General features: G+C 47.5%; 1 protein-coding gene across 3 annotated transcripts; it reads left to right on the forward strand.

Moving 5' to 3' along the window:
* Positions 1-95: 95 nt before the first annotated feature.
* Positions 96-15,856, forward strand: AURKB (aurora kinase B). 3 transcript variants are annotated; one of them, XM_083581119.1, is made up of 10 exons: positions 96-737; positions 2,163-2,203; positions 3,646-3,833; positions 5,370-5,608; positions 6,926-6,989; positions 8,073-8,264; positions 9,150-9,288; positions 10,896-11,044; positions 11,168-11,342; positions 15,272-15,856. In XM_083581119.1, exons 4-10 carry the CDS (start codon positions 5,416-5,418, stop codon positions 15,446-15,448), a joined length of 1,089 nt encoding a protein of 362 aa, XP_083437245.1. In that variant the 5' UTR covers positions 96-737; positions 2,163-2,203; positions 3,646-3,833; positions 5,370-5,415; the 3' UTR covers positions 15,449-15,856. The 3 variants fall into 3 exon arrangements, with proteins under 3 accessions (XP_083437245.1, XP_083437243.1, XP_083437244.1); XM_083581117.1 differs by having other exon boundaries at positions 99-737; positions 5,455-5,608; XM_083581118.1 differs by lacking the exon at positions 2,163-2,203 and having other exon boundaries at positions 99-737; positions 5,455-5,608.
* The last annotated feature ends 1,353 nt before the right edge of the window (positions 15,857-17,209 follow it).

Below are 17,209 nucleotides of genomic sequence, written 5' to 3' on the forward strand. Positions count from 1 at the left end.
ATACGCCTAGCGGAAGACCATTGGCCGCTCTTTCTACACTGGTCCCGCCCCTTATCGCGTGATTGGTCAACTGAAGTGTCCATCAGTTGCGCGTTGGCCCGCCTACATCCACCTTCGTCTGCAATTGGTGGGATACGCCTAGCGGAAGACCATTGGCCGCTCTTTCTACACTGGTCCCGCCCCTTCTCTGGTTTCCAGGGTGCTCTGTTTTGCCTGGCGGCCCTCCATCCCTCTTTCGGCTCACGTCTCCCAATGCTTGGTCGTTTCACAAAATGGCCGACATATCCCTCCCTACGTTGCCTCTTCTCGTTTCTGATTGGCCGGCTTTGGTGTGGGGGGGAGATTGACAAGCTCCTCGTAACCACTAAGCTTGCGCTCGGGCATCTCCCGACTTAACCAATCGGGAGCGAGCATCGTCAAGGGCGCAGGGAAGCAGCCAATCGGTACCCTTTCCTCGCCTTTGCAAATCCCGCCCCCTTTCCTAACCCTGGAGAGGCGTCGAAACTTGACCAATGGAAAGGGCAGGAGAGGCGCGCGAGAGGCCCTTCCATTAGCCAATGAGAAAACGGGAGACCCGCTCCCTCGGAAGGGGAGGCGGAGCTGCTGGCTTCTGAGAACCAATTAGGAGGCGCGTCTGGAACGCGGCGGCAGCCAATAGGGCATCGGGAGGGCAGATTTGAAAAGCGAAGGCAAAGGCGTTTTCGCGGCGGCGCGGATGGGAGGCTGTTGGCTGGCAGGTAGGGAATCTCGCGGGCCGGTGGGAGGAAAAAGGGGTCGGCGGGGCAGGGACGGGGATCCCCCGTGTCCCCCTTCGGGACTGCGGCTCCCACCCCCTCGGACCTGATGGGAGACTGGGGATCTGGTATTGCAAGGAGAGCCACAGGGCTGCATGGGGTTGGGTGGATAATGGCTCTGGGTGGATCTCGGGGTAAAATATATATATATATATATATATATATATATATATATATATATATATATATATATATATATATATATAAAATACCCCGCCCTCCCCAGCCAAGACCGGGCTCAGGGCGGCTAACAACCAATAATAAAAACAAGTTGATTAAAATACAATTTAAAAGATTAAGATACAACATTAAAACAATTAGGGAGCAATCTCATCATAGGAGGAGAAAGGGAAAAAGAAAAAGGGGGAGGTAATCAAACTGATTCTGAGCCAAAGGCCAGGCGGAACAACTCTGTCTTACAGGCCCTGCGGAAAGAAATCAGATCCTGCAGGGCCCTGGTCTCATGAGGCAGAGCGTTCCACCAGGCCGGAGCCAGTGTTGAAAAGGCCCTGGCTCTGGTTGAGGCTAATCTAACTTCCTTAGGGCCCGGGACCACTAGGGTGTTGCTATTTATGGACCTTAAGGTCCTCCGTGGGGAATACCGGGAGAGGCAGTCCCGTAGGTACGAGGGTCCTAGGCCGTGAAGGGCTTTAAAGGTCAAAAGCAGCACCTTAAATCTGATCCTGTACTCCACCGGGAGCCAGTGCAGCTGGAAAAGCACTGGGTGAATATGCTCCCATGGCAGAGACCCCGTGAGGAGCCTCGCTGCAGCATCCTGCACCCGCTGGAGTTTCTGGGACAGCTTCAAGGGCAGCCCCGCATAGAGCTGGCCCAATCCGCACTATGCATAGGAAAGCAGCTTCATAGTGCTTTAAACAATCATGGATCTCCCCGCTCCCCATTCCTGGGAACTATGTTTTGCTAACGGTGCTGAGAGATGTTTGGAGACCCCTTCCCCTTCCTGAGTTCCCTGTGAGGAGGGATTGGTTGTTGAGCCGCTCTGGGAATTATAGATCTTTTGGGGGGGGTGTCTCCTAATAACTCAGCAGCACCTTTAGCCAATCTACATTTCCCAGCCCCCCCCCCCCCGCTGCTTGAAATGGTATGGTGCTGTTTTTTAAAAAAATGTTTATAGTGCAGACGAGGCGTTTATTCCAGAACAGTGTGCAGAAAGTAGCATCATATGGTTGCTCTCATTTATATTTGATTCATATAGTCTATAAACTGCTGGATTGTACCAAAAAACAACAAGAACCCCAAACCCGACCCACCCTCAAAGCAAGAAGGAAAAAGTAGCTCATGGGGGGGATTATTTTGCCATCATACTACTAACTTGGAGGTATGTTTTTTTGCTTATAATTTCTGTAGCACTTCCCCGGGTATGAAATGCTTTTCATCACATGCTCAAGGTAATTGAATTTAACTGTTAGGTGTTGCATTCATAAATGCCAGTTTTGGGGATATTTATGTATAGGTGATTGAGAACTCTCCTGCAGCTGGATTGCAGGCCATTAAGCAGACACTAAATCTGTTCACAGTAATATTTCAGGATGTGAAATAATATTTTTGCCAGGCTCTGTCAGAACCTTTTCTCAAAAATTAATGACTGTATGCACAATGGACTCTATCCCCCTATCCCACACGAGAGCACACCCAAGGCAAGTCAACAAGTTATCACAAAAAGAAAGCTTGCAGGAACATCCCTTCAGCTGTGACATATGCATGTACCTGTACTCAGGCATTCAATTCTTCTGTGCCCACATTAATAATAGTGTGATCAAATATGGAGCATAAACTGGGGCAGCATACATCCTTATTTTTTAACCTGAAAGTTTCATGTGCTGCAAACAACTATTTGTATGTTTAGAAGGAGTAAACAATATTCTTTCTTCCCAGTGCCTTTCTATTATAAATATATGAATGTGCTTAAAGAGTGTGACACTCTTTAAGCTGCCAAACCAAACACACTAGCAGCGCTTTCAGTAACTCTCGGCTGACAACAGGTGGAGGGATACAAAGGTATTCCCTTGCTACTTGAAAAGAATCAGTCGGTATAGTACAGTGGTACCTTGGTTTCAGAACAGCTTAGTTTATGAACAACTTGGATTAAGAACGCTAAAACCTGGGAGTAGTTGTTTTGGTTTGTGAACTTTACCTTGAAATAAGAACAGGTTTTGCTTCCTGTTGAGGGTGTTCCATTTGTAAATTGAGTCCCCCGCTCTATGGGAAAGCACGCCTTGGTTTAAGAACGATTTCGTTTAAGAATGGACTTCCGGAACAGATTAAGTTTGTAAACCAAGGTACCACTGTATAGCTGTGGGAGGATGTTGCTACAGGGCGTATTAGAAGGCCAGAATTGAACAATAAAGAATAGAGTCTTTTGAAAACAGAAGTATTGTGCCAATACAATGGTACCTCCGGTTGCGGATGGGATCCGTTCCAGAGGTCCAGTCGGATCCCGAGGTTTCCACAACCTGAGGACCGCTTCTGCGCATGCGCACGTGATGAAACTCAGTAAAATCCTTCCGGGTTTGACCCGTGCGCATCCCAAAGTTTATGTAACCCTCTGGTTACGTAAATGGAGGTACGACTGTATTTTTATTGTGGACACAACATTAAACATGTATTAACAGTTTCTGTTAAAAGGGTGATATTAACAATGTGTCAGATGTGAATTGCGAATTAGTTCATGCTTTCTGGAAAAATAAATAAAAGGTGTTGCTTTTTTTTTTTAATGGTGACTGGATGTTCTGATTTGGCGCCCACAATCCATGTCCCAGAAGCCATTTGCCACCTAGATTTCCTAACATTGGTTCAGTTCCACAGCATGATATCTGTTTACCCTTTGCAGAGTGACTCTTGGGATTCAATACTGGAGCTGCGGTAATTTTGGTCACAATCTTTCTGACTTGGTGCTGGACACCAGAGCTGGGCTGTCTCTCCCTCTGAGGATTCTGAGATCCAATGGTCTTTCAGATCATCTTGTGATCCAAGATGGCAAATAAGGAAAATCTGAGCAGTATGTATAGCCTTTCCAAAGTAAGTCTTTGCCTATATCTGCCACTGCTGGGAAAACGATACGTGGGGTGGGAATGTGTCAACTGTTGTGATGGGTGGTGAGTTAAACTGAGTACAGTGGTACCTCGGGTTACAAACTCTGCTAACCCGGAAGTGGTACCTCGGGTTGAGAACGTTGCCCCAGGATGAGAACGGAACGCCCTCGAAGGAGTTCGGATCTCCTGGATACTTTCTCTGTGAGCACTACTATGATAATACCTAACCCCCCCCCCCGAAGAACTGTCTACATAACTTATAGCAAGTGAGATCGGAAAATAAACTGTATGGAAATAATAATATTAACTAAAGCCTTTGTTCTTTGAAATACTTGGAAGAAGATAAAAGACTCTCCTGTGACACACTTTTAATCGGGATCCACCATTATGAGACAGATTGAGTTGCAGAGATTAATAGTCATGGGGGAGGCGAGCTTTTACTTTGTTATTTGTTATTATATCTGTATTTCAAGTTCGATTTGGCAAACCTCCTCTGGAAAGACTAATGTTTGGTGCAACCTGTCTGAGAAAATTAATGAGCAAACGCCTAGATCTTATTTCATTGGAATTGAGAGAAGATGGCGTCTGCCGCTAGAGAAGGACTTTTGGATTGATTCGACATAAAAACACCAGCATGTGAGGACATTTTGCAAATAAAAGACTTACCAGCTGCAAAAAAAAAAAGAGAGTTATACAAAGTTCAGACAGAAGCATATTGCTCATTTCAGCTCGCCTGTGGAAACAACTCAAAGGCTATGAAAGAAAGAAGGATAACAGCAGGAACATTTAAAGAAGGAACTATTGGACACTCAAAGCAGTAGAAATATAAGATGACTGGACCCCACTGAACTTGAAGCATGGGAATATTTAATGTGATTTGATTGGATTGTTAAAATGGAAAACTTAATAAAAATTATTATAAAAAAGGAAAAAAAGAACAGTTTTGGGTTAAGAACGGACCTCTGAAACAAATTAAGTTCGTAACTTGAGGTACCACTGTATGTGTAACAGACAAAAATTGGATGACTAGTCTGACCTTATCTTCTGCTCTTGACAAAGTCCCATCATGTGTGTGTGTGTGTGTGTGTGTGTGTGTGTGGTAGCCTGTGGGCTCTAAATTGTGGCTTTTACTAGTATCACATTTATTAATGGGGCTTCAAATGAAGGTATATAACCAATGATGTGAGGGGGAGCATTCTCCGTTATTTTACTTTTCCATGTAAATTTTCCCATTTCATAAGTTCATTGGTAACAGTGGATGGGTGTCAGTTGTGAAGACAATTAATACTAGACAAACCTGGCAGTTTCAAAGTTGTTTGCTCTGCTCACAAAATACAAGTAATAATAATAATTAATATGTTATTTATACCCCGCCCACCTGGTTGGGTTACCCCAGACACTCTGGGCGGCTTCCAGCAAAAGATTAAAAGTACAAGTACATAAACAAGTTAAATCAGATCACTGGAGTGTTTCAGAAAACCTACTGATACCAAATACACTGACTTTCTGTCTTTGCACACAGGGCTGTGTGTACGTCTTCATTCAAAAACCACGAAATGTGACCTTGAATGGGGCTATTTCTTGATTGCGTTGTCCCTTTCCTGCAGTATCGGGTGAACAACATGACAAGTGCTCAGAGGGTTGCCTGTAAGGATACCAATACTCCATCATCCATCACCCCTTCTGGATCGCTTTTGGCCCACAGAGCTATTTCCAGCAGCACAAAGAAAGGCCCGAAGGATTCGGGTGCCCAGAATATGGGTAAGACCTGGCCTGCTTTTTGGAAATTTTTGGAAATGTTTAATACGGAAATTACGGGGGGGGGGGGACATCTTTAAAGTTGTTAAATGTTACAAACATTATGCATAAATGTATCCTTTCGACTGGACAGTTCAGGGAAGTTACCTAGCTTTAACAATCATATAAAATCAACTCCTTTGCCACTTTCCTTCATTTCAACACTATTTTGCCCTTGGAAAAACGACTCTTTTCCCTGCCACCTCCCCAAGCGTGAGGACATGTATACACACCTCCTACCCCAGGAAGTGCCCAGAAGTGACAATTGCTAAGCTGATTGTTGGCCAAGGAAAGCCTAAACCCATCACCAGACTTGCCAAGGGGTCCAGACATGCAAAGGAAGTTTTTTGTACTTTGGGTGGTGGGACTTCAGAGGTGTTCGCCTATGCTAATCTTATACCTGGGTCCTGCCCTGACATGTCTGCTTATGCTAATCTTGTATCAAGGACTTGTCTGGACATGTTTGCCAAGGTTAAACTAGTGTAACCCCTGTCTAGTAAAGGTAAAGGGACCCCTGACCATTAGATCCAGTCGTGACCGACTCTGGGGTTGCGGCGCTCATCTCGCTTTATTAGCCAAGGAAGTCGGCGTACAGCTTCCGGGTCATGTGGCCAGCATGACTAAGCCACTTCTGGCAAACCAGAGCAGCGCACGGAAACACCGTTTACCTTCCCGCCGGAGCGGTACCTATTTATCTACTTGCACTTTTGACGTGCTTTCGAACTGCTAGGTTGGCAGGAGCAGCGACCGAGCAACGGGAGCTCACCCCGTCAGGGGATTCAAACCGCCGACCTTCTGATCGGCAAGCCCTAGGCTCTGTAGTTTAACCCACAGCGCCACCCGCGTCCCGTTGTAACCCCTGTCTACCCCTCCCCTTTTGTGACATGTCAGTGATCCATCAATGATGCTGTACAAACTGTATTCTGGGATATGGTGGGAAAGTTTTAAAAGTCATTGTCACCCCATCTTCAGGGTTCAAAATTCCTCTTTGAACCTGTTGCGCAATAAACTTTGGTCTACAGCTATTTGCTCCGGTTGGTGGCTGGACTCCTTCCTTTATTCCGCAGGGGCCCATGGGCTCTGCCCGACGAGCTGGGTGACTGAGCAGCCTCGCACTTAGATTTTTCTGTAACATGTCTCTCACTGATTCCTGTGCTGCTGAAATTGCCTCGGATGCACCCCATTGCTTTGGGGTTTTCCCCAGACTGCTTGTCGTAAAGGATGCTGGGGCTTGTGTTGGTCTTGCTGTGTTATGGATGACGTTGTTTTCTGTTTCCACAGCTGTCGCAGGCAGGGTCCCTATTGAGTCTGGCTCCATGGCTCAGCCGCCAAAGGAAGGCCCGGAGTGAGTTCCCTTGTTACTGGTTTCAGAAAGCTGGCGGTTGCGAATCTGGTTCTGGACTTGGGAATGGGTTAGGGCTTGTGTTCAGTGGCTAGCCATGTTTATTTACTTACTAAATTTCTACCCTGCTCTTCATCCGAAGATCCCAGAGCAGTTTAAATATAAAAACACAAAGATATACAGTCGTATCTTGGATCCTGAACTCCCTGGAACGCAGACGTTTTGGCTCCCGAACGCCGCAAACCCAGAAGTGATTGTTCTGGTTTCCAAATGTTCTTCTGGAACCCGAACATCTGGCAGGGCTTCCACGGCTTCTGATTGGCAAAACCTACGTGGTGTTTCGCAACTTTCCGACTAGTTGCAGGACCTTAGCCAGACCTAGCAGAGAACACGCAGAAAGAAACGGAAGCAATTGGCGACTTGGCTGCAGACAGGATAGACAAAGCAGGAACCAGGAACTTGTAGTTAGGTGTTTATTATATAGAGTGGACTGTTTACAGGAACAGAACTCGGATCTTTTGCTAGCTCTCTCTCTCACACAACTCTTACACTGACACACTGAACCACTGAACACTGAACTCCAGAACTAACATATTCCAGTTAGTAGGCCATGAATTATCACTCCCTTGAGAGAGCTAGACCAATCAGGGAGCGGTCTCCATGCCTCTGTTATCACCAGGAAGACTTGCGACTTCACATGACCTTCTGGCTGTCTGCCAAACCTTTACTGACTCTGTGTGAGTAGCTGCACGTACACAGTTTCCCAACAGGAGCTTCCTGCAGCCAATCAGAAGTTGCGATTTGGCTTTCAAATGTTTTGGAAGTCGAACGGACTTCTGGAACGGATTCCGTTCGACTTCCAAGGTATGACTGTAATATCAAACCGAAACAATACCCTGCCAGTTTGAAAGGCCATAGACCTGGGAGAAGAGGGATGCTTTTGCCTGGTACCTAAAGGTATGTAGTGATGGTGCCAGGAGAGTCTCCCTGCGGGGAACAATAGGGTTTCAAGGTGCCCGTCCCCTCCTTGCAACATGACAAAATCCTCTGGGCCGTCATGCAGCTAACTTGTTCTCCACTCCCCAGGCGCTTATTCACCATTGATGACTTTGAGATCGGGCGTCCTCTGGGCAAAGGCAAGTTTGGGAACGTCTACCTGGCTCGGGAGAAAGAATCCAAGTTCATTGTGGCGCTCAAAGTGCTCTTCAAATCCCAAATGGAGAAGGAGTGCGTGGAACATCAGCTGCGGCGGGAGATTGAAATCCAGTGTCACCTCAGGTACTGTGAAAGACCAAAGGCCCCTGGGCTTCCCAAGTTCATAATAGTTTTAACTGTCGGCCTTCCCGTGAGCATCATGGACAAAAACGGCCAAGGAAGTTTTTGGAAAAGATGGAATCTCTTTGGGTGTAGAAGCTGTTGTCCCTAAAATCCTGTCAGTTTCCGGCTGTACAGATGATGTTGTTTGTTAAATTTCTGTCCCTCGCAAAGAGCCGGCAAACGAAAAGAAAAAAAGCAGTGAAAGAGTGCTATTAAATTAAAAGAGGTCCCTCAGCTGACAATTGTGTGGTCCCATGGATCTTCATGCCTTTAATGCAGGGGTCAGCAAACTTTTTCAGCAGGGGGCCAGTCCACTGTCCTTCAGACTTTGTGGGGGGCTGGACTATATTTTGAAAAAAACATGAACGAATTCCTATGCCCCACAAATAACCCAGAGATGCATTTTAAATAGAAGGACACATTCTACTCATGTAAAAACATGCTGATTCCTGGACCGTCCGCAGGCCAGATTTAGAAGGTGATTGGGCCGGATCCGGCCCCCTGGCCTTAGTTTGCCTACCCATGTGCTATATGCTGCGTGGTTTTTAACTGTATTTTAATGGCTTCTTTTATTGCAATGCAATAAATTGTGGGGGGCCGGACTATATTTTTTTGGGGGTGGGGGAATGAACGAATTCCTTTGCCCCACAAATAACCCAGAGATGCATTTTAAATAAAAGTACTGTAAAAACATGCTGATTCCCGAACTGCCCGCGGGCCAGATTTAGAAGGCAATTGGGCCGGATCCGGCCCCCGGGCCTTAGTTTGCCTACCCATGCTTTAATGTCTCTTCCTTTCCTGCTGCTCCCCGGTCGTAGATTCTAACGCGCCTCCCCTTTCCTGCAGCCACCCCAATATCCTGCGCCTTTACAACTACTTCCACGACCGGAAGCGTGTATATCTGATCTTGGAGTATGCCCCTCGCGGGGAGCTCTACAAGGAACTGCAGAAACACCGGCGTTTCGATGAGCAGAGGAGTGCCACGGTGAGCTTGCGCATCACTGCGCCTGGGCTCAGAGGTTAAATAACAGCTTGGGAGCTCTTAAACCTTAAGGCACCCCATGCATTGGCCGGAAGGGTGGGAAGATGTTGCCAGGGGACGGGGTGTAGCTCAGCAGGAGAACATTGCCCGAAAATGGCCCCTGGCGGCATTCCCAGGTAGGGCTAGGAATGTCTTCTGTTGGAAAACCCAGAGAGCCACTGGCTAAATGGTGTACATTAGGCACGTCCAACTCCCAAGAGACTGTGATCTACTCCCACTATAAAAAACAACAACTTGCAATGATCTACCCATTGGATTGACCAAAGTTGTTGAGTTTTTTGGGGGGAGCCTTCACCAAAAACTTCACCAAAATCCACGTGGATGACAAAACTTAGCATCTGCACATGGCATCATAACAGATGTGGAAAATCTTTTACCTTGCACATTTAGCTTACATCCACAGGGTATATACTACAATCTATAGTATTAAGATAATTTCTCTATACTGGCTGCTGTGACTGAGACAGAAGGGAGATTACTATTCCTATTGTTAATAAACACTATAAATTGAGACCATGCTTAACACTCGTGCTGAAATAGAAAAGCCTTTGCCAAGGGCCTGAAGCTCAGGGAGGGGTCTGGCCTAATCTCAGTCTGGAATGGCTTCCACGGGGTTGGTTTTTTGGTGGTTATAAGCCGAACATTTGAACCATGGAGGACCACTAATAACCTTCCCTGAAGACCTCCGTCAGTGTGCAGAGATCAGCTGGTCTTTAAGGTGTCCTTAAGACTCTTAATCTAGTAAATTATATGCAAGAATCTTGAACAGGGCCCAGTAACATATGGGCAGCCAGTGCAAACTTTTAAGAATTGGTGCTGGCAATAGTATGTTCGCATTAATCATATCTTGAGGTTACCAGTGCATGAATCATCCTGGCCAGGCTATCCCTGTCCAAGAATGGTCATTGTGGGCGCACCAGCTGGCGCTGGCAAAATAATAATAATAAATTTTATTTATACCCTGCCCTCCCTGGCCAGAGCTGGGCTCAGGGCTCCTAACACCAATAAAATCACAGTAAAAACATAATAGGGGGGAAAGAGAGGGGAGGAAAAGAAAAGAAAATTTAAAATACAGGTTAAAATGCAGCCTCATTTTAAAGTAGCTGATAAATCAAGACCATAAGGGGACGGAAACATAAGGGTCAGACCGAGTCCAAACCAAAGGCCAGGCAGAACAGCTCTATCTTGCAGGCCCTGCGGAAAGATATCAAGTCCCGCAGGGCCCTAGTCTCTTGTGACAGAGCGTTCCACCAAGTCGGGGCCAGGGCTGAAAAGGCCCTGGCCCTAGTTAAAACCAATCTAACCTCCTTGAGGCCCGGGACCACCAAAGTGTTGTTATTTGTGGACCTTAAGTTCCTCCGTGGAGCATACCAGGAGAGGCGGTCCCGTCGGTACGTGGCTGATCGGTTTGGCTGTCATTCAAAGGGTGCAGTTTGAGGTTACCCAGTGCACCAAAGGAGCAGGGCGGTGGGTTCAAGTCTCTCTCGGATAGCAAGGCACTGGTGTCCCAAGGTGTACGCAACGGACCCTTCTTTGCTTCACCTCTGCAGTACATGGAAGAGCTGGCTGATGCCCTCCTCTACTGTCACAGCAAGAAGGTCATTCACCGTGACATCAAGCCGGAGAACTTGCTTATGGGGCTGAAGGGGGAGCTGAAGATTGCTGATTTCGGCTGGTCCGTGCATGCCCCCTCGCTCAGGTAAGGGGGACACCCTTGGTTTGGTTCGCCCTGGTGGGCTTGGGATATCTGAGGCCCTAGCTCTCCACTGCGCTGCCCCAGATCCCTTCAGCTCTTAACCGCCCTTGACCTGCTCTGCCTCAGGAGAAAGACCATGTGTGGGACTATGGACTACCTGCCCCCTGAGATGATTGAAGGCAAACCACACAGCGAGAAGGTGGACCACTGGTGCATCGGGATCCTGTGTTACGAGTTCCTGGTGGGGCACCCGCCCTTCGAGACCGCCTCCGCCCCGGAGACGTATCGCCGCATTGTATCGGTGAGCTTCACAACTGGCCCACAATTGTCACTCATGGCAGCAATTTCTGTGCAGAGTTGCTGGGTTGTGCCAGGAGGGTTCTGCTAGCACCAGGGGGCTCTAGCCCCAAAGGGGATTGTCCCAAGAAGTGGTGCAAAAGAGGGGGGGAAGGAAGAGACAAAAGCATGAGGACTGGGAGCTTATGTGGCAGCAGAACTGGTGAAAAGCATAGGGCCAGTTCTTGCGGCTTCAGAATGGAGTGGGCCACCCGGTGTCGGCAACATTGATTACCGTATTTTGGCTCAGTAAGACGCACGTTTTTCCTCCTAAAAAGTAAGGGGAAATGTCTGTGCGTCTTATGAAGCGAATGCTGCATGGAGGAGGGACGTGTAAGCGGCTCCTGTCTGCTTTGCTGCTTTAAAGTGAGCCGTGGAGGAGGGATAGACGGACGGGAGCCATGGCTCCCCTTCCTTCCCTCCTCTGAGGCTCCATTTTAAAGCAGCAAAGCGGAGAGGAGCAGTCCGCTTTGCTGCTTTAAAGCGAGCCACGGAGGACGGACGGGAGCCATGGCTCCCCTTCATTCGGAATATTTTTTTTCGTGTTTTCCTCCTCTAAAAACTAGGTGCGTCTTATGGTCAGGTGCGTCTTATGGAGCAAAAAATACGGTGATTGCTTCCTAGCTGGATCTTTGCTGCCCACAACGCAGAACCCACCACTGGGCCTGGCTGCCACTTTCCTCAGGGCTGTAGACACGTATCCTGAATAGGCTACAACCCTTTCACGAGAGCCTAGAGGCGCTGCAGTGCACACTTCTGGAAAACCTTAGGCTTGCAGCCCATGTGGCTACAGTGGACTTTAAAAGCTGGGAAAACCCAGGCTCCCCCTCCCATCCTTCAAGCAGGCCTTGAGCCCACCTCTCTAGATCTAGCTTTCCTCGGAGGGTGGTTGCGAGGGTGAAGGTGGGTGTGGGGAATGGGGGGCAGCCTTGTGCACATGAAGACCCTTCAAGGTGTTTTGGAGGAAGATACGCATACAACGAACGAACGAATGAATGTTTATTTGCGCCAGCCATCGGCCATAGCAACAATACAACAATGCGATATATAAAAAACTGAAATAGAAAGTTGATTATATAAAACACACTTTAGGGTCCTGAATCAGCAGTCAAATAGTGGACCTTATTCTGATTGCCCCAGCTAAAAACCTTGCAGACTTTGCTGTCACCTACCTGCTCATCTTGATCTGCCAAGAGAAAGGGTACTGTGGCAGTGGTTGGGTGACCCGGAATGGGCAATAAAAGAGGGGTGATAATCTCATTCCTCAAGTCTTTATAAAGAGTGCAAGCCAGAAGGGCATGCGCCACCGATTCGGTACTGCCATCGCCACAGGGACATAAGTGCTTTTCATGTAGAATCTGTTGGAATCGTCCCTCAAGTACAGCCGAGGGCAGTACATTCAATTTTGCAAGGGTAAAAGCGTGTCTACATTTTGGGATTGCTAGGTTATGCAGATAGGGTGCCAGAGAGTCAAAATGGGAAGATGGAAAATAGTCATACCATGGGCAAAATTTCCTTATACGTACAACATACCAACTGGCTGAGCACAGGCAAAAGTGAGATCTCCCTTCCACCATGTCTTATGATAATTCAGAATAGGGAAAGGTACCTGGGGAGCGGGTTACAGCGATCCTAGGGAGGAGGATGTAATATGGCACAGCCCTCTCTCCAGGAAGATCTACTTGGGTTGAATGGCACAGGCTTGGTGGCGTAGACCTGATTTAGTGGGCATGACTGTGCTTCCATTACCCCATTTTGGAAGAAGGGTTATAGGAAAGCATGGCAACTTCCTTGCAGTGCTTCTCTGTGCACGGTAGAACTGCACGTTCTGGAGTGGGAATTGAGGGGCAGATGGGGCTCGTCCACCTGTGAAAGTAGCCCATCTTGGAGAAGGAAAGCTTGGTGCTGTTGTAAACAAAATCTGCCCTTTTTCCCTTATGGGGGTATCCAAGAGCCCGTATAGAGTCCTTAAGTGGGTTCCCTATTGGTAGGAGAGAATAACAGAGGCCAACCAGAGAATATTGAGAAGCAAAGCAGCTAGTAAGCCTGATCTTTATTGATCTGTTGCAACAGGGTGCTCCCCTTCACACGCAGAAAAGGAGGAGGACCCAGAACCAAGGTGTGCCTGCCCCTATATAGACATTTTAAATTCCCTGCCCTGGAGCTCAAGACCACCCCCCAGATACATCATACATACATCACAGAAAAGGTGGTCTACAACAGAAATTTGAATGTTGTTTTTTTTGTCTGCCAGGTTATCTGATAATGCCCCATCTGATTACCTTTCCTGGTAGTCTGACCATTCCTGTAACAAGGAAGGGTTGTTTTTTTTCCACCCCCTCCCTCCTTGCAGAGAAACATTTGGTCAGCTTGGGAGTCAAAATGGCTTCAGGACTGTCTTCCTGTGCTGCTTCAGACATGTGGTTTATATATTTATGTACGTGTTTGCTTGGTACATTTATGAACATTTATTATATACAGTGGTACCTCGGGTTAAGTACTTAGTTCATTCCAGAGGTCCGTTCTTAACCTGAAACTGTTCTTAACCTGAAGCACCAGTTTAGCTAATGGGGCCTCCTGCTGCTGCTGCTGCGCTGCCGGAGCATGATTTCTATTCTCATCCTGAAGCAAAGTTCTTAACCTGAAGCACTATTTCTGGGTTAGCGGAGTCTGTAACCTGAAGCGTATGTAACCCGAGGTACCACTGTATCAAAGACTTTTAAATTTTTATAACAATGCTAAACCTCCACTGCCTTGTGGGACATCTTTGGGAGAATAAATGGCTAAGGAGTAAGCAAGACACATCCGGAGTGGAGTCCCTAAGACGGTTGGAAGGGGCCTTGTACCGCTTTTACTTCCGGCAACTCTTGCAGCCAGGCTGGTGCCAAACATCTTGCTCTGCTTTCCTTTGGACCACATCAGCCAAGACGAGAGGGCAGCCCAGGACCTCAAGACACACTGCCCGGGCTTGCGCCCCAGGAAGGTCACTTTGGTGCTGCTACTGCAGCCGTTCGGCTTCACCCCCGGAGGCACACTCCATTGTCTATTGAGACGGATGCCAGCCATAATACAACTTGACACTCTTTGGGATAGAAAGCCAGAGGAAGTACCATAAAAGTCTACAATTCTTGAGAGATTCTTAAGAGGACCCTCTAAAGACGCTGAATATTTAAAAGATCATTGTAAAGAGCCTTCTTAAAAGGTAAAGGGACCCCTGACCATTAGGTCCAGTCGTGACCAACTCTGGGGTTGGGCGTACATCTCGCTTTACTGGCCGAGGGAGCCGGTGTACAGCTTCCGGGTCATGTGCCCAGCAGGACTAAGCCGCTTCTGGAGAACCAGAGCAGCACACGGAAACACCGTTTACTTTCCCGCCGGAGCGGTACCTATTTATCTACTTGCACTTTGACGTGCTTTCGAACTGCTAGGTGGGCAGGAGCAGGGACCGAGCAACGGGAGCTCACTTGCTTCCTGCCTAAATGCTCTATAAGACTCATTTTTTCCCTCCCAAAAAGTAAGGGGAAATGTGTGTGCTCTTATGGAGCGAATGCAGGCTGCGCAACTATCCCAGAAGCCAGAACAGCAAGAGGGATTGCTGCTTTCACTGCGCAGCGATCCCTCTTGCTATTCTGGATTCTGAGATTCAGAATAATTTTTTCTTGTTTTCCTCATCCAAAAACTAGGTGTGTCTTGTCGTCTGGTGCGTCTTATAGAGCGAAAAATACGGTGTGTTACCAGTGCAAGTACCAGAGATGTCTTTCCAAGTGTGTGTGAGAGAGAAATGTGTTCAGAAGCCGAGGATGCCTTTGTTCTTTGCCAAATCCTCCCATGCCTGCTTTTCTCTGGTTCGTGGTCTTGACTCCCTTTTCTCTCTCTCCCGTACCCCAAATACAGGTAGATCTTAAGTTCCCCCCGTTTGTGACAGAAGGCGCCCGGGACTTGATTTCAAAGCTGCTGCGCCACAACCCGGCTGATCGACTGCCACTTCAGGGTGTGATGGAGCACCCTTGGGTGAAAGCCAACTCGCGGCGGGTGCTCCCTCCTGTCTATAACGCTGGGCCTATGAACTAGCTCTAAGGTGGGACCCATGAGGAAGGACTGGTCATAACCGAGCGATGGCCCAGGAAGAATTTTGGTTTGGTTATGTTTTAAGGTTTTCTTTCAAATGATTGGAGGGTCTTAATTTTTTTAAATTTTTTATTTTTGCTCCTGGAGGGCCTTGCTGGAAGAACTGATAGGCGAGTAGTGTATTTCTGTCTGCTGGGTGATAAACTTGCCCCTCCAAGCTTCTGGGGGAGCTGGCTTCGATTGCTTTAGAGTCCGTATTGAAAAATGGGTGTTGCTTCAGTTGGAACTGAAGGCCGAAAAGCTCTTTTTAATAGGCCCACAGTCACCCAGACCGTTCTAAGACATTGATCTTGTGGCATTATCCTACGGAGATGTTTGCGTCTTTAATAAAACTAATATTATTTTTATATATCCTCGATTGGCTGTGCCTCCTCTTCCTTCGTCCAGCTGAAACTTTGGATGGTTATTTCCGATTTCCTCAAAGCGCAGAAACAGATGGGTGGGGTTTGGCTTGGCGCTTGACACACAGGACTCATTGTTATGCTGGGGGCGGTGGCGCGGGCTGAGTGTACATGTACTTTCCTGCCCAGATGCCCCGCCCTGCCATAAACTCTTCCTTTGGACTTTCCAAAAGACAGCTTGGGGAAATTGGTCAGAAGAAGAAAGCAAGGCGTGGATGTTATGCTTGCAGGTCTGTGTTGGTCAGTGCGGGAAAGCAGAGATTTCATGTATGCTGCATGGAGCTTCACGATAGGAGAGAGAATTTCAAGAACTAAAAGCATAAATGGAATATTCAATGGAAAGGGCTAATTCTCACTGAGGGGGGGTAACACAGCAGTTGCATGTAGTGCCCCAACAGCCTTCTAAAATAAGGCATAAAAATAGCCAGTGAAGCTGTACAGTGGTACCTCGGGTTAAGTACTTAATTCGTTCCGGAGGTCCGTTCTTAGCCTGAAACTGTTCTTAACCTGAAGCACCACTTTAGCTAATGGGGCCTCCTGCTGCCGCCGGAGCCCGATTTCTGTTCTTTTCCTGAAGCAAAGTTCTTAACCTGAAGCACTATTTCTGGGTTAGTGGAGTGTGTAACCTGAAGCGTATGTTACATCTGCTTCAGGTTACACACTCCGCTAACCCAGAAATAGTGCTTCAGGTTAAGAACTTTGCTTCAGGGTGAGAACATAAATTGTGCTCCGGCGGCGCGGCAGCAGCAGGAGGCCCCATTAGCTAAAGTGGTGTTTCAGGTTAAGTACGGACCTCCGGAACGAATTAAGTACTTAACCTGAGGTACCACTGTAGTTGGAAGCAGAAAAGCAATAGGGTAGAGAGGCTTCTTAAAGATTCCACTCTTGTGGCACTGATACGTTTAAAATTGCAGCCCTCTGATTTCTTTAGCTGCCAGAGTACAGTTTTTTCCTTCGTACAGGAAAATGGAGGGGGGTGAACCTGCCTACTGTTTCTCGGGGTGTCCTAGTGGGGAAATGCATGGGGCAAGTGGGTTACGTCTTTCCTAGACACCCCCTTCAAATGGTGGCTTCAAAGCATCACTGTGTTTAGAAATAAAGTGAAGGAGGGCAATAACTGCTTTAGGTACACCTGAGCAGTACATCTCCAGGCTTACTAATACAGGCTCTCAGGATTCAGTTTGGGGTTTTTAATGGCCTCTGCCATTATTGGTATGTGAGGTGGCTAATATTGCCAAAATCAGTTTAAAGAAGAGAGGAAGATGCAAGCTATATTCCAAGCATAAGACATGAATTTCATGTG

Source organism: Podarcis filfolensis (genome assembly GCF_964270895.1).
Source record: "Podarcis filfolensis genome assembly, chromosome: 13".
Classification (NCBI taxonomy): Eukaryota; Metazoa; Chordata; class Lepidosauria; order Squamata; family Lacertidae; genus Podarcis; species Podarcis filfolensis.

Excerpts from the sequence above, each read along its gene's own strand:
- AURKB (XM_083581117.1), top strand. The coding sequence starts at position 3,789 with ATGGCAAATAAGGAAAATCTGAGCAGTATGTATAGCCTTTCCAAA. Across the intron at positions 3,834-5,454 it reads GTATGTATAGCCTTTCCAAA|TATCGGGTGAACAACATGAC; the intron begins GTAAGTCTTTGC and ends CCTTTCCTGCAG. Across the intron at positions 5,609-6,925 it reads TTCGGGTGCCCAGAATATGG|CTGTCGCAGGCAGGGTCCCT; the intron begins GTAAGACCTGGC and ends CTGTTTCCACAG.